Source organism: Sus scrofa, chromosome 9 (assembly GCF_000003025.6).
Source record: "Sus scrofa isolate TJ Tabasco breed Duroc chromosome 9, Sscrofa11.1, whole genome shotgun sequence".
NCBI classification, from domain to species: Eukaryota; Metazoa; Chordata; class Mammalia; order Artiodactyla; family Suidae; genus Sus; species Sus scrofa.
This window is the reverse complement of record NC_010451.4, coordinates 92,916,647-92,933,380: the sequence shown is the minus strand read 5'-3', so window position 1 is coordinate 92,933,380 and position 16,734 is coordinate 92,916,647. Positions and strand designations below refer to the sequence as shown.

Genomic DNA, 16,734 nt, shown 5'->3' with positions numbered 1-16,734 from the left:
AAGAGTTTCTTGCCCTTTTTTGGAGGTTTAAGTTCTTCTGACAGCATTCAGTTGATGTTCTATGTGAGTCATTTTACATGTAAATGTGTTTTCTTGATGTGTTGGTGGGAGATGGAGAGCATGACCTCTTATTCCTCTGCCATCTTGCTCTGTCTCTCTAGGATGTTTTATATATGGATATGATTATGGCATCTGCAAAGACAGTTTTTCTTTCCTTCTGATTTAGATGCCTTTTTACTTCATTTTTTGCTTGATTGCTGTGGTGAGAATGCCCAGTATTATGTTGACTAGTGTAGGGAGTGGGGACTCTTAATCTTGTTCTTGATCTTAGAGGAAAAGCTTTCAACCTTTCAACAATGAGTGTGATGTTAGCTGTAGGCTTACAATATGTGGCCTTTATTGTGTTAAGATTTGTTCCCTCTTTAATTTGTTGAGAGTTTTTATCTTGAAAGGATGTTCTATACTGTCAAATTCTTGTCTGCATCTATTTAGATGATTTAATTTTTTCATTTTATTAATTTTATTTAACAAAATTTATTAATAGATTGATTGCATATGTTGAACTACCCTGGTATCCCAGGGATAAAACCCCCTTGATCATGCTGTATGATCCCTGTAATGTGCTATTTAATTCACACTGGTAGTATTTTGTTGAGAATTTTTGTATCTATATTTGCCACAGATATTGGTCTGTTGTTTTCTTGTAATGTTCTTATACAGTTTATTAATCAGGACAGTGTTGGCCTCATAAAATGAAAGTATTCCATCCTCTTCATTTTTTTTTGGAAGAGTCTGAGGATTGGTGTCACTTCTTTAAATGCTTGGTAGAATTCACAGTGAAGTCATTTGGTCCTGGGCTTTTCTTTGTTGGGAGATTCTAGATTACCGATTTAATCTTCTTACTCATTACTGGTTTATTCAGACTTTTTTTTGTTCATGATTCAGTCTTACTATAGTGTGTTTCTGGGAATTTGTCAGTTTATTGCAGATTATCCAATTTGTTGGTGTATAACTATTTATAGTGTAGTCTCTTATAAACCTTTCTATTTCTGTGACATCAGTTGTAATTTCTCCTCTTTGATTTCTTTCTTTTTTCTTTCTTTTTTTTTTTTTTTTTTTTTTTTTTGACTTTTTAGGGCTTTACCCTTAACATATGGATGTTCCCAGGCTAGGGGTCAGACTGGAGCTGTAGCTGCCAGCCTACGCCACAGCTGCTGCAGTGTAGGATCCAAGTCACGTCTGTGATCTGCACCACAGCTCACGGCAATGAACCTGTGTCTTCATGGATACTAGTCGGATTCATTTCTGCTCAGCCACAATGGGAACTCCACTTCAGTCTTTTTAAATTTACTAATACTTGTTTTGTGACTTGTAATATGATCTATCCTGGAGAATTTTACATGTGTACTGAAGAAGACTGTATATTCTGCTGTTACTGGATGGAATGTTCTCTACATGTCTGATAATCCATTTGGTCTAAAGTATAGTTCAAATCTAACATTTCTTTGTTGACTTACTGTCTGGCTGATTTATTGATTGTTGAAGGACCCTTACTGTTACAGTATTATTGTTTATTTCTCATTTTAGATCTCTTAGTATATGCTTAATATATTTAGGTGCTCCAGTGTTGGGTGCACATATATTCACAACTGTGATATCTTCTTGGTGAATTGATCCCCTTATCATTATATAATGACCTTCTTTGTCTCTTGTTATCACTTTTGGCTTAAAGTCTATTTTGTCTGATAGAAGTGTAGCTGATACCAAAATCTCTGATCTCTTTTGGTTTCTACTTGTATGAATATCTTTTTCTATCGCTTCCCATTGGGCCTATGTTTGTCCTTAAAGTGAGTGTCTTGTAGATAGCATATAGTTGGGTCTTGCTTTGTTAATTATCCACCTACTCAGCACCACTCTCCCCACCCCCTGCTTTTTTGTTTTTTTAGGGCTGCAACTGCAGCATATTAGAAGTTCTCAGGCTAAGGATGGAATCAGAGCTACAGCTGCCAGCCTATGCCACAGGCACAGCAATGAAGGATCTGAGCCGCATCTACAACCTACGCCACAGCTCAAGTGAAGCCAGGGATTGAACCCGCATCCTCATGGATGCTATTTGGATTCTTTTCTGCTGTGCCATGATGGGAACTCCATCAGTGCCTTTTAATTGGTGATTTTATCAAAATCTTATACTTATAGTAATTATGGATAGGTAAGGACTTAATACTGCTATCTTAGTCATTGTTTTCTAGCTGTTTTGTAATTCCTTGTTTCTTTCTTCCTTTCTTGCTGCTTTTCTTTATTGATTATTTTCCTTAGTGGTATGCTTTGATTCCTCTCTCTTTATCTTTTGTGAATCTACTGTAGGTTTTTGCATTGTGGTTACCATGATGCTTACATAAAACATCTTCCAGATCTAATATTTTATTTTATACTCATAACAGCTTTGCATACAAAAACTCTAACCTTTTACTCCCCCTTTTATGTTTTTGATGTCATAATTTTTATTTTGTATTGTCTATTAATACATTGTAGCTATAGTTATTAATACTCTTGTCCTTTAATCTTTATATTGCTTGATAACATTTAATTTATATTTATTTATCTATTTATTTTAGGGATGCACCTGTGGCATATGGAAGTTCCCAGGCTAGGGGTCTAATTGAAGCTGTAGTCCCAGTCTTCACCACAGCCACAGCAATGCCAGATCCAAGCTGAGTCTGCAGCTTACACCATAGGTAATGGCAACACCATATCCTTAACCCACTGAATGAAGCTAGGGATCAAACCCACATCTTCATGGGTACTAGTCAGGTTCCTTACTGCTGAGCTGCAATGGGACTCCCTGCCCTGTAACATTTAATACAGCACGATACTACGGTATCAGAGTATACTTATTTTGACTATACATTTAGCTTTAGCATTATGCTGTATATTTTCATATGTTGTCATGTTACTAATCAGCATCCTTTCATTTTAGCTTGAGGAACTCCTTTCAGCATTTCTTGTAAGACAAGTCTAGTGGTGATGAATTCTGTGAGCTTTTATTTGTCTGGGAAAGTCTTTCTCCCTCCTTCATTTCTGACAAAAAACTTTGCTGGACAGAGTAGTCTTAATTGGGAGTATTTTTTTTTTCTTCCCACACTTCTGGCCTATAAGGTTTCTGCTGAGAAATCCATTTACCATTATGGGGGTTCTCTCAAAAGTTTTTCTCTTTTTTGATGCTTTTAAGGCTCTGTGTTTTAAAATTTGACAGTTTTATATAATGCATCTTAGAGAGAATCTAAGTTGATTTTTTTGGGTGACCTGCAAGCTTCATGAACTTGGAGATCTAATCTCTCCCCACATTTTGCAAATTCTCAGCCACTATTTCTTTAAATAAGCTTTCTGTCCTATCTTCTTCCAGAATGCCAATAATATACAAATTTGTTCTTTGGACAGTATTCCATAAATCACATGGGCTTTCTTCACTTTCCATTCTCTCTTCTTTGTTCCATTACCTTGACTGGGTAATTTCATTTAAAAAAAAATTTTTTTTTTAATTTAGCTTTTTAGGGCTGCACCCATGGCATACGGAGATTCTCAGGCTAGGGGTTGAATCAGAGCTATAGCTGCCAGCCTACGCCACCGCCACAGCAGATCCGAGCCGAGTCTGCAACCTACACCACAGCTCGTGGCAATGCCAGGTCCTTAACCTACTGAGCAAGGCCAGGGATTGAACCCACAACCTCATGGTTCCTAGTTGGATTTGTTTCTGCTGCGCCATGATGGGAACACTTTTTTATTTAAATTTTTTATTTTTTCCATCATCCATTCAAGTGTTTAGTCAATTTGACAGGGTAATTTCAAAGTTCTTGCCTTTGTCTTCTGATTGACCTGTTCTGTTACTGAGCTTCTTTATTATAGTTTTCACTTCATTCAGTGTATTCTTCAGCTTCAGAATTTGGTTCCTTTTAATATTTTCTATCCCTGTTAAATTTCTCATTTAGTTTTGCATAGTTTATCTGATTTTGTTGAATTGTATTTCTGTGTTTGCTTGTAATAACTCATTGAGTTTTTTAAAAAACAATATTTTTTATCTCTTTTTCAGGTAAATCACAGATCTTCATGTCTTGGGTTGGTTATTGGAAGATTGTGACCCTTTGGTGGTGTCATGTTATCTTGATTTTTTTCAGGTTCCTTGAAGTTTTGCATTGCTGTCTTCCCTTCTGAAGTCACCCCTTCCCATCTTTATTAAACTGGCTTCAGGACAGAAGTATCTGCCATCAGCTCTGCTAGTGATTCCAAGGCTTTCTCAGACCTTCTCTGGATACAGGTGATCCACACCTCCTGCTCCCTCTTGTGGTAGAATTCTTAAGCTTATATGCCTTCTCTTGATCCTGCAATGAACCAGGCCATGTATTGGCTGCCTTCCTTTTGTTTTGTCAAAGGTGGTGCTAAAAGTCAAGCTCATGTTCCCTCCCTGACCCACAGATTCAGACCAGCCTTCTGTATGTGCTCACTAGCCATCTTCTAGATCTTGCTCTTGCCACTGCTACTGGGAGTACACACAGAGGGCTGGCGACAGGGGCAGGGGATGTGTGGGAATGAGGCATACTGAGCATTGGGAATGCCCATAGGCCAGCTGGAGGGATCTGCAGGTGAGGCATTCCCAAAAGCTTAAGGGCAAGCTTCTTGAATGTCGTTAGAAGGATCTGTATCTCTTTAGAGAGCTCTTTGCCATTTGCTCTCTCTTCCTGCCTAGCAATCATGCAACGTGGATGAGGAGAGAGAAATTAGCTTCTTTGGCAGCCTCCCACACAGATAGGGAAGCTATGTGTCACTCACAAGCTCTCACTTCCCCAGGATGAGATCTCTCTTGGCCCTAAGCTGTGTCACCTTGGGGGAGGGGTGGTGTATCTCAGGTGAAGCTGTTCTTCTCACCCTCTCAATGTATCCAAACTTGTAGCTTTTTTCTCTAAAGATGTCCTAGAACTTTTCTTCTGGAAACCTGGACTTATACAAAGGCTTTCTTGTCTGTAGGCGATTTTTCTGAGATACTGTTTTCCAGGGGCTTCTGGACCAAGGCCAAGAGAGCAGGGGGCGGGTGGAGCCAATTCACAGTCTGCTACAGGGTCTACCTACAGACAGGTCCAAGTTCTGTATCCCTATTAGTGAGCCGAATCACAGGGAAGCAGGACTCTTCTCAGATCCCTTGGCATGTGGTGCTGGGTCCCCCAGCTCCCTAAAAGGTTCCTTTGTCTATGGTTGCAACCACACTATGGTTGTTGAGGCAAAACAAGGGATGTCTCATTATGCCATGAGAATGAGGGTTAAGGATCCTCAAGGGTTTGTTGCTTTTAATCTGCTTTTTTTTTTTTTTTTTTTTTTTTTTTTGAGTGTGTGTTTTCCTCCTTATGTGTTTCTTCTTTGGGCATTACTGGACCATGTCCTTTGTCTCTTTTTCCTTAGAGATCATGATATTTTTTCTTTTTAGATTTATATATTAAGGATACCAACTGTTTATACTAAATATGACAAATACTATTCCCAGTTTGTAACTTTCAGTAATGTTTATAGTGCTTTTTGTAGTCACAAGAGTATTATTTTTTGGTGCTATTTTCCTTTTTCATCATGTTTTCCTGATGATGTATTTAAACTTATGGCACATTTTAAACATCTGCCACGAGAGGGACCAACTTTGTAAGACACCACATTCTGGGGAAAGTGATTCATTATCACAACAGAAAAATAATTACTGTATTTTTAAAAGTGCAAAAAAAATTAAAATCCTGTAAGAGCCCCTTGTAGGAGCAATGCAAAATAGTCAATATACATTAGAGTATATGCTTCATAAATGTCCATCCTCTGTCTCACCTCTGCTCCTATAATCTTGTATTGATCTGTATAGTTGGTTTGATAGCTAGCAAAATGTGAAATGGAAGAATGAGCAGGATCTAGTCCAAGAAGAATGAAACCAGATGGTTCTGTAGGACCCAATATGAAAAGACATGTATCATAGGGATTATTATACTGTTTAAGCACTCCCACAAAAATTAACAGGTGTTTAGAGTTCCCATTATGGCTCGGCCATAACGTACCTGACTGGTATCCATGAGGACACTGGTTCAATCCCTGGCCTGGCTCAGCAGGTTAAGGATCCAGCATTGCCGTAAGCTATGGTATAGATTGCAGACACAGCTGGGATCTGGAATTGCTGTGGCTTTGTATGTGTAGGCTGGCAGGTGCAGCTCCAATTTGACGCCTAGCCTGGAACTTTCATATGCTGGGGGTGCAGCTCTAAAAAGACAAAAATAAAATATTAGTGGTTTTTATTTTTTTATATAATTTTTTTCATTATAGCTGGTTTACAGTGTTCTGTCAATTTTCTGCTATAGAGCAGGGTGACCCAGTTACACATACAAGTATACATTCTTTTTTTTCACATTGTCATGCCCCATCATGGGTGACTAGACATAGTTCCCAGTACTACACAGGAGGATCTCATTGCTAATCCATTCCAAATGCAATAGTCTGCATCTGTTAACCCCAAGTTCCCAATCCATCCCACTCCCTCCCCCTCCCCCTTGGCAACCACGAGTCTATTCTCCAAGTCCATGATTTTCTTTTCTGTGCAAAGGTTCATTTGTGCTGTATATTAGATTCCAGATAAAAGTGATATCATATGGTATTTGTCTCTTTCTGACTTACATCACTTAGTATGAGAGTTTCTAGTTCCATCCATGTTGCTTCAAATGGCATTAGTTTGTTCTTTTTTATGGCTGAGTAGTATTCCATTGTGTATATATACTACATCTTCCTAATCCAATCATCTTTCGATGGACATTCAGGTTGTTTCCATGTTTTGGCTATTGTGAATAGTGCTGCAATGAACTTGTGGATACATGTGTCTTTCTCAAGGAAGGTTTTGTCCAGATACATGCCCAAGAATGGGATAATAGGGGTTTTTAAAGAAGGCTTTTTTTGTTTGTTTGTTTGTTTTTTTAGGGCCACACCCATGGCATATGGAAGTTCCCAGGCTAAGAGGTCAGACTGGAGCACTAGCTACCCGCCTATACCACAGCAACAGCCACATCTGCAACCTCCACTGCCCACAGCTCATGTCAATGCCAGATCCTTAACCCACTGAGCGAGGCCAGGGACTGAACTCATGTCCTCATAGATACTAGTCGGGTTCCTTACTGCTTAGCCACAATGGAAACTACTTAAGTCTTTTAATTGCAGAAATGATCTTGAGTAATCCAACTGGGAGAAGATAAATTATAGGCATTTTAGACAAGATGACTTGAGTTATATAAATCTTTAGTTTTATTATGGGCACTTCATGCAAACATTCAGTACTTTTTGCTATTTCTACAATCTTTTAGCAAGGTAATCAGTTACAGTCTGAAAAAAGAAAATATAAATAAAAATTTACACTTAACAAAATCAACTTTGAATTCTATAAATTTTATAGTGCAATTAAAGCCTTTATTCCATTTAATTTTTTTTGTTTGTTTCTTTAATTCAAACTGTCTCTTCAGAAAACTTGGTGGAATGATCTTCAGTGAATGAAATTCAGTTTAATTTGATCTTTAGTAAATGAAACTCAGTTTAATTTCAACTCTCTCTTCATTCTGAACTTGGTGGAATGATCTTCAGTGGTAGCAAGAAATGTTAAACAAGTTATTGTACATGGATTTTCCCGTAAGTGTTGACTTTTCAAATTTTGATTAAATGCCATATTTTTAAAGAATTTGATTATTATTTTTTTAGGGCCACACCTGTGGCATATGGAAGTTCCCAGGCTAGGGATCCAACCAGAACTGCAGCTGCAGGCCTACACCACAGCAATGCCAAGATGTGAAATGAGTCTGCAACCTACACGTCAGCTCACCACAACACTGGATCCTTAACCCACTGAGTGAGGCCAAGGATTGAACCCCCATCCTCATGGATACTAGTCTGGTTCGTTACTGCTGAGCCACAAAGGAAACTCCTAAATGCCATATTTTAACACAAATATTAAACAATATATAACAGCTCATATCATCACAGTTGATAAGTGCTTTGTTCCAGCCTGGACGCTGACCATGGAGAAATAGATGCCTTTCTGTGCCAGTAGCTGCTGGTGTGTGCCATGCTCCCGGACTTTGCCTTTCTGAATCACCACGATCGAGTCTGCGTTCTGGATGGTGGACAGGCGGTGAGCGATCACGATGCAGGTGCGGCCTTCTCTGGCTTTGTCCAGGGCTTCTTGGACAACCTGTTCAGTTATCACATAAATTGACTCCAATCATAATAATACTCTCCCTTTGATTCCTCCTCCATCACAATCCTCACAATTCATTTCTGCAACAGTAAGTGCTTCTTGAACAGTAGTGTCAGTGGATATGGATAGATTCTACAAAGCAAGGGTTCTGTCATTTCAGAATACCGAATTCTCGTTTGGATTAGTTCTCCAGCAGGAGTTATTTCTTCTCAAAGTTATGACAGTAAATACAGCCCATCCAGTCATTTAAAAGCTTCTAGCAGTATGCTGACCATGCAGCCTCCTTCAGGTCTATCCCTACAGTAAATCCAAGAGGCCTGAGCATAGGCCAAACACAGTTTCCCTGAATTTTGATATTTTGAAGATAAAAAAAAAAATTCAGAATGAGTTTGTCTTTCAGATACCTGAATACTCAACTTTTTCTCAAAAATTAGAGATTGCTAATATTTACCTTAAGGTAGAGTCAGCTTATAACACTGCACTGGCTTCTACTTCTTTATATAGTGACTCAGGAGATGCTACCAGTGGAAATGAGACTGTGCCTCCTGAATGCAGCTTCTTAGGTCACTACAAAGTGACCCAGGGCTGTCTTTTGGAGCCCAAGTGCCATTAGACTAATCTGCCTTGCTTCGTCACCATTCTCTTGAAGGATGGCCACAGAAAGTGTTGAGCTTCCCCCCAAAGCAACAGTCAACATATCTGGCTGAGTTCTCTTCTCTACTGTGGAAGACAGAAGCATACAGTTTTAAGGACAACTAATTCAATTGTGAATGTGTCCAGTTTAAATGCTTACCTTTTCACTTTGTGTATCCAGAGCCGATGTAGCTTCATCCAGAAGCAAAATGAGAGGCTGTCTGACAAGGGCACGAGCTATTGCAATGCGCTGTTTCTGGCCCCCAGAGAGCTGCGTTCCTTTGTCTCCCACTCTGGTGTTATATTTCTGTAAAGAGGGTTTGGTTAGGAAAAGTAGAACTGATGAAGTTCTAACCACTTCCATATACACAAAAAAGTATAGACTCAAAAGCTAAGAATGGGTCCATAGACAGTTAAACAATAACAACAAAGCTCTAAATGGCAGAATTGATCTCTCTTCTTGAACATAGACATTTGGGCATTAAAAGTTACATTTTAGTGTAAACAAGGCAACATTTTCTATGAGGAGGACACTGTTGCAATGCTAGTAGTCTCTTCCAACCTTCAGGTTTTGTTACATTTGGGAAAAGGATTGGTAGGATGAAGGAAATTTGATTTTAACATAGTAAAATAATGGAAGATCATTTTATTTATAATGTACAGGTAATGGTCTTTGCCTTATTTTAAAGTGAGGAAGGGAAGAAATTCTTGGGATGCTAACTTTTTGTTGTTTTTATAAAACTATTTCCAAATTTTGAACAACCTTAATGGATTCTAAGGAATTCTATTTTGATATCTAACTTGAAAAGCTAGCATGTCCAGATGTATTTTTTTAGAGTTCTCCCAATCTATTTTTACATAGTATTTCCCAGAGTGGATCGGGGTTACTAAGTAATCAACATACTGATGAAGACAGGAGTTAAAGGGGTATGTAGGAGAAAGCAGAAATGGGCTGTGTAACCTAGAAAATAATACTATCTATTTATGTTAAGGTCCTTGTCAGGCCGAAATTTTAAAAACTGTGGGCTCTGATTCTGACATCCAGAGTTTGACTTTATGATTTTTTTTTCTTTTGTCTTTTTAGGGCCACACCTGTGGTGTATGGAAGTTCCCAGGCTAGAGGATGAATCGGAGTTGTAGCTGCTATCTACACCACAGCCACAGGAGTGTCAGATCCAAGCCAAGTCTGTGATCTATGCTGCAGCTCATGGCAATGCCAGGTTCCTTAACCCAGGGGTCATGGATACTATGCTGGGTTTTTCACTCACTGCGTCACAATGGGAATTCCCAGAGTTTGACTTTAGAATTCATGTTCTATGTAGGGTTGTCTATTGTTGCTTGCTATTTCTTTTTTTTTTTTGCGGGGGGTGGGGGGAAACACACCCACGGCATATGGAGTTCCCAGGCCAGAGAACAGAACAGAGCCAAAGCTGTGACCTACACTGGAGGTGTGGCATTAGTTGATCCTTAGCCAGTGTGCAGGGCTGCAGCTTGATCCCAGACGTCTGTAGAGATAAGCCACTGAGCCACAGAAGGAACTCCAGTTTACCTGGTGCTTGTGGCAACCCTAGTTCTATAGAACTCAGCACAGAGGTCTCCACCTGCAGATGGAAGGAAGGAGCCCCAGGGGAGGTGCCGGCAGAAGCCTGGGATAGGCCTGCCCCAGCACTGCAGCTGCCAGGGAGCACCAAAGCATGTCCCATGCACGTGCAGGGGCTGCCAGGCTGCACTGCTACCATATGGATCCTCGTGAGGCAGGTAAAGGCAGGGCTGTAACCCTGAGAGGAGGCAACTAGACCAGCCCCTGCAGCGGGATGTAAATCCTAGTACAAACCACTCCAGGGAAGAAATGGGCCCTGAGACAGAAAATAGGACTTCAAGGATTTTGCCTTCCCTTTCCATGCCTAGACACTGAGGAAATGAATCACGGTGTCTACAGTGGTGCTGTGTGACAGAGCCCAGAGAGTTGGGGTCCTGTGGTAGACTAACACAAGGTGTATATCTAAGCTAGATAACACTTACTCTCTATTTATCTGTGTTAACCCCTAGCCCAGTGGTTCTCAGACTTCACTTGCATCAGCATCAGCCAGGCTACTAAAACACAGATTGCTAAGAGTTCCCTGGTAGCTGAATGCATTAAGGATCCAACATGGTCACTGCTATGGCTTGGATCACTGCTGTGGCACAGGTTCAGTCCCTGGCCCAGGAAATTGTGCATGCCATGGGCACAGCCAAATAATAAATAAATAAAACACTGATTGCTAGACCCCTACCTTCAAGTTTCTGATCAGCAGGTGTGGGATAGGGCCTGGAAATCTGCATTCTCACAGGTTCCCAGGTGATGCCGGATGTGCTGATCAGCACCCAGACTTTGGGAACACTGACTTCGTCATTAGTAAAGGGGATTAAAGTTATACACTTTAAATGTCCCATCTTGGGAAGGGCCAGTTATTCACAGTCAGACTAGACAGTTAAAGGAGGGGAGGTGACAAAGCCTCTTCTTGGGGCCTGTGATGGGGTGACATCAGTTATCCAAACAAGAGCCTCTAGAAAAGCACATCTTGGGAGAAGGATGTGGCCATAAGGCACTGCCATCCTTCACTTCTCTGCTGGTTTGAGGCTACTGAGTTTTAGTTTTTAGAGGGCTCTTCCTTAGAGTAGAGAACATAACTAGTGATACTGGGGGCAGGGTGGATAAGTGAGGGCTACGTGCACTTCAGAAACGCAGTTTCTATGAGGAGTTTCCTGGGGGCCCAGCAGGTTAAGGATCTGGCGTGGTCTCTGCTGTGCTGCAGGTTTGATCCCTGGCCCAGGAACTTCCACATGCCATAGGCATGGGGGAAAAAAAATTGGACCTGTAGGACTCGTGAGAGTGGGAAAGTTCCCATTTATCTAATTTCCAAGGAGGAATTCAGAGGGCATCTGTGGGACCAAAGCCCAGGGAAGGTTTCACTGATCCACCCCAAAAGCAGAGCTTGGGGCCCACGAAATGCGCAAGAGGGCAAGAGATGACACAACACCACGGTCACTCCAATGGCTCAGCCGTACTCAGAGAGCCTTCCTTCTGGCATGGGTCCTATTCCCTGGCCTGATCCACAGAGGGAGGCTGAGGCTGGGGGGAGCTGCAAGGAGGCAGAGGGAAGGAAGGAAGGTTGGCAGAGCGATGGGGAGGGAGGGCCACGCCTGCTTCTGTGGGCCCCACACTCAGCCTGGGAGGGAAAGGCCTCCCACACGTATGGACTGACATGGGTCAGGCTGCTCCCAGGGAGAATCATTCGGTGAGCAGGTACATCGAGTGACATCGAGTGGGGGCAGGAAGTGTGGCCAGATGCCCATGTACAGCTGGGTGTGGGTTCTGGTTGCCCATTTCTCTTCACCATTGGGAACCAGCCCATGAGAGTCAGCCCAGTGGCGAGGCTGCCCCAGGCTCCTAAGCACCTCATTTGCAGAGAGACTTACATCAGGCAGTGTCTCGATGAAGGGGTGGATGTTGGCCTCCTTGGCCGCCTGCACGATCTCCTCCTGAGACACGACCCGGCTGTTGTCCCCATAGGCGATGTTCTCAGCAATGCTGCAGTCAAACAGGATGGGCTCCTGGGACACGATGCCCATGTGTGCTCGGAGCCACTGGACATTTAGTTCTTTAATCTCCTTGCCGTCAATTAGCTGAAATCAAGGTTCACAGAGCCACTTCAGGACCAGCACATTCAGAGTTCAGCAAAATTAATATTACTATTCCATACATTAAAATTGCCAAGTGAGGAGCTCCCTTTGTGGCTCAGTGGGTTAAGGACCCAAGGTGGTCTCTGAGGATGCGGGATTGATGCCTGGCCTCGCTTAGTGGGTTAAGGATCCAGAGTTGCCACATGCTGCAGGGTAGGTCATAGAGCTCGAATCAAGTGTTGCCGTGGCTGTGGCATAGGCCAGAAGCTGTAGCTCCAATTTGACCTATGGCCTGAGAACTTTCATGTGTTGCAGGTGTGGCAATAAAAAAAGAAAATTGCCAAGCAATTTTGAGACATTTCCTTGTTGTTTTTAGTTTGGATTGTCAAGGTTACTTGAATATGGTCATTATTATAGGCCTTTGGGAACCATCGTGTTTCTTCTGTTTTGGGGGTTTTTTGTGTTTTTTATTTGTTTGTTTGTTTGTTTTGGCTGTTCCTGCAACATGCAGAAGTTCTGGGTCAGGGATTGAACCTGCACCTCTTTAGTGAAAATGAGCCATATCAGTAACAATGTCAGATCCTAAACCTCAGGGAATTCCCATGTTTCTTCTGTTTTAACTCTGGTTTCTTTTTTTTTTTTTTTTTTTTTAAACCTGGTTTCTGACACAGGCCTGTGGTAGGTGTAATAATGATCCACCTCACCTCAGATATCCATGTTCTAACCCATGAAACCTGTGAATGTTGTTTACGTAGCATGAGAGAATTAAGGTCTATGGTTACTCAGCAGCTCACTTCAAAATAAGGATCCAGGTGGACTCAATATAACCATAAGGGCCCTTAACTCCACAAGAGGGGGGCAGAAGTGTGTATATGGCAGTGGTACAATATGAAAAAGAGTCATGAACATTGCTGATGGAGGGAGGTGCCACATGCCATGAGAAGTGAGTTCAAATTCTCCCTTAGAGCCTCTGGAAGGAACATAGCCCTGCTGACACCTTTTTTTTTTTTTTTTTTTTTTTTTTTTGGTCTTTTTTAGTGCCACACCCTCGGCATATGAAAGTCCCCAGGCTAGGGTTTGAATTGGAGCTTGGCCACAGCCACAGCAACTATGGATCTGAGCTGAGTCTGTAACCTACACCACAGCTCACGGGAATGCCAGATCCTTAACCCACTGAGCGAGGCCAGGGATTGAACCCACATCCTCATGAATACTAGTCAGGTTTGTTAACCACTAAGGCACGATGGGAACTCCAAGTGTTTGAATATTTTGAATATCACCTCTGAGTAAACCCATAACTCAGTGCCAACATAATGAAAATATTTTGCTGTAAATTCTATTCCTTCCCAACTTGATTTTCTTCCTAGATTCCATTACAGTCCTTTAAAATTTTACTACCTCAAGACTCCTATCTCATTCCTAATAGATAAGCAAGCCCCTGAAAGGCATTCACTGAAGCTTTATTGAATGCTGCAAGAATTCAATTTGACCCTCCACCTATTCTTTTAGTTCAGGAAACAAAAGAGAATTGTCAATTTGACCCTCCACCTATTCTTTTAGTTCAGGAAACAAAAGAGAATAACTCTATGTTCTTTATCTGTTCTGAAATGTGTGGACGTCGCTTTTTTTTTTCCTTAGAAAGTGTTTCAGTGTCACCTTTCCATCAATGGTTTTATTGCATCCTCAGCCTTAAAAATGTATGCGATTCCCCATCTGTAACATTTTCCTTGGGCTCTGCCTTCTCATTCTTATTTTACTCTGATTTTTTTTTATTTATTTATTTATTTTTTTTTTTTTTTTTTTTTTTGCCACAGTTGTGGCATGTGGAAGTTCCTGGGCCAGAAACCGAACCAGCTTGAGTCACTTCAGTGACAATGCTGGATCCTTAACCTGCTGCACCACCAGGGAACTCCTCCTTTGATTTTCTCATTTAGTCTCTATTTCCCCTGCTAACCACACCTCTGCCACTCTCAATGGTTTTCTACCACCACCACTTCACTGAGAAAACCTGAAGAGGTCAGAAAGCAGCCCATTAACTGCCAACTCCTTTTCAGCATCTCTCTCCATGGCACTTGCCATTGCTGACCATGTTTTTGCTGAAACCCTTCCCATCCCTGGCTGCCATCCTGTTTGTCTCTCTCCACACCTCTCCTCTATCTTTCTAGTGACTGATTTTTCCTGGATCTTCTCATGGCAACTGAGACCTAATCAAGGGAAGGGGGTTAGGTGGTAAAATGGCTGCTTGCAGAGCAGGGGAGAGGAGCAGGGTTGAGAAAAAGGCAGGAGAAATTGGCTGGGGCAGTGGACACAACACAGAGACCAAAGCTAGGATATCAACCATTGTTGAAAGGTTGGTAAAACCAGGGCTTATCCATGAGAATTAAATACATCCAGGCCTATAGACAAAAAACTTGAAAAGAGCTAAAAAAGGTGTTCTCACCACTTTTCCAGCCAGGGGGTCATAGAACCGCTCCAGGAGCTGGACCACCGTGCTCTTCCCACAGCCACTGCTGCCCACCAAGGCCAGGGTCTGGCCCTTCTTCACCTCCAGGCTCAGCCCCTGAAGCACTGGGATGTCTGGTCGAGTGGGGTAGTTGAACATGACTTCATTAAATGTCAGATTTCCTTCCATGGTATTCTAAAATCAGAATAGCAGTAATTTGGATTGTTCCAATCCTAAAAGCTCATTTTATAGCCAACCCTCTATACCACCAGATGTCAGAAACCAGTGATTTTGTATTAAAATCAGGTTTCGTTTGTAACTGCTAGAATGTATGTAATACATAAGCTCTAAAAGTGTAGGTGTTTCTTTTTATTAAAGTTTAGTTGATTTATAATGTGTTAATTTCTGCCCTACAGCAGAGTGATTGAGTTATACACATATAGTCTTTTTCACATTCTTTTCCATTGTGGTTTATTACAGGAGACTGGATGTAGTTCCCTGTGATATACAATAGGACCTTGCTGTTTATCCATTCTATGTATAGTTGCCTCTGCCAATCAAAGGGTTGGTGTTTTGATAGCATGTCTTGTTAACACAATACAAATGTGATCACTTAAATGTGTTCCCCCAAAATAGAGTAACTTACATATAATAAAACCTGACCGGGATTTGCGTATAAAGTGGGCAGTGTTTCCATATTTTTTGTGGCTTCATTTTACAAAACTACTAGATGTTACCATGTATTTTCAGCATTTATTAAAATGAACACATGATCTAGAAAGTTTCATTTTATTACCAGCAAATTAAAAAAAAAAAGCATAGATGGTATTAAACTTCCTCTTGAAATACTTTCATTCATCAGTTAGGAGCAAATCACATAACAACATCAGACTGACCGGCTTTAGGCCTGTGGTGCTGTAGCTGTCAACCAGAGGGGTCTTCTCAATGATCATGATGATGTGGGCTGCAGACACTTTGGCTTCAGCGTAGTCAGGAGCAAATGAACTTACGTGCCCCATGGCCATGGCACCATAGACAATAGCTGAGAAGACTCTGCATACAACAAAGTGAAAATGTGCCAAGAGTCATGGCTGCAGTGCTACAAAGTTGACACTTCTGCAGCCAGTGACATCAGTCAAAAAAAGACAACACAAAATAAAACTTTCCTTTTTTTAATCAGTGTGATAGATTGGAAAATGACTCAGTGTTTCATCTCTGTGTCCTCACCTTCTTGTAATGTGACTTTGTAGCTCCTCCATTTAAGTGGAAATTTTTTTATTACCCTTTGAATCTGTGGCCTTGGCACTTGCTATGGCCATTAGGATGTGGTGGAAGTGACTGTTGCCACTTCCAAGCCTATGACTCGGGGGACCTTACATGCTTCTCTCTCTCTTCTCTCTCCCTCTCGCCCACCCTCATCTCTGCCACTAACTAGCTTGCTCAAGGACAAGGCACAGACAGAATAGTGCTGTGTGGCCCCTGCCAACTAGCTTCTGGCTCCATGCATGCAGCCAAGCTGAGATTCACTGTGCTCAACCCAGAGCAGCAGAACTGCCTGGCTGCCCCACAGACTTAAAGGCATAAATAAATGTTTACTATCGTATGTCAGTGGGCATTAGTGGCTGGTGGTTGTGCAGCAGTATTTGCCAACCAATAATGTATATGGGTGGTTTTGCAGGAAATACATCCATTTATTAGAAAACCTGTGAGTTGTACAGCAAATGGAGCTCTTTAAAGAGCCCAATTC

General features: G+C 41.5%; 1 protein-coding gene across 2 annotated transcripts in view; it reads right to left on the bottom strand.

Annotated features, from left to right (window-relative positions):
- Window positions 6,907-16,734, bottom strand: part of LOC100522455 (multidrug resistance protein 1) — an 88,747-nt gene continuing 78,919 nt past the window's right edge. The window contains exons 7-11 of one of the 2 annotated variants that reach the window (XM_013989593.2): window positions 15,884-16,040; window positions 14,985-15,182; window positions 12,341-12,547; window positions 9,042-9,188; window positions 6,907-8,242 (exon numbers count right to left, since the gene is read on the bottom strand). In XM_013989593.2, coding sequence (XP_013845047.1) covers window positions 8,021-8,242; window positions 9,042-9,188; window positions 12,341-12,547; window positions 14,985-15,182; window positions 15,884-16,040 — 931 coding nt within the window. In that variant the 3' untranslated portion in view covers window positions 6,907-8,020. The remainder of the gene's footprint in view (window positions 8,243-9,041; window positions 9,189-12,340; window positions 12,548-14,984; window positions 15,183-15,883; window positions 16,041-16,734) is intronic. The other variant, XM_013989592.2, reaches the window with a different exon arrangement.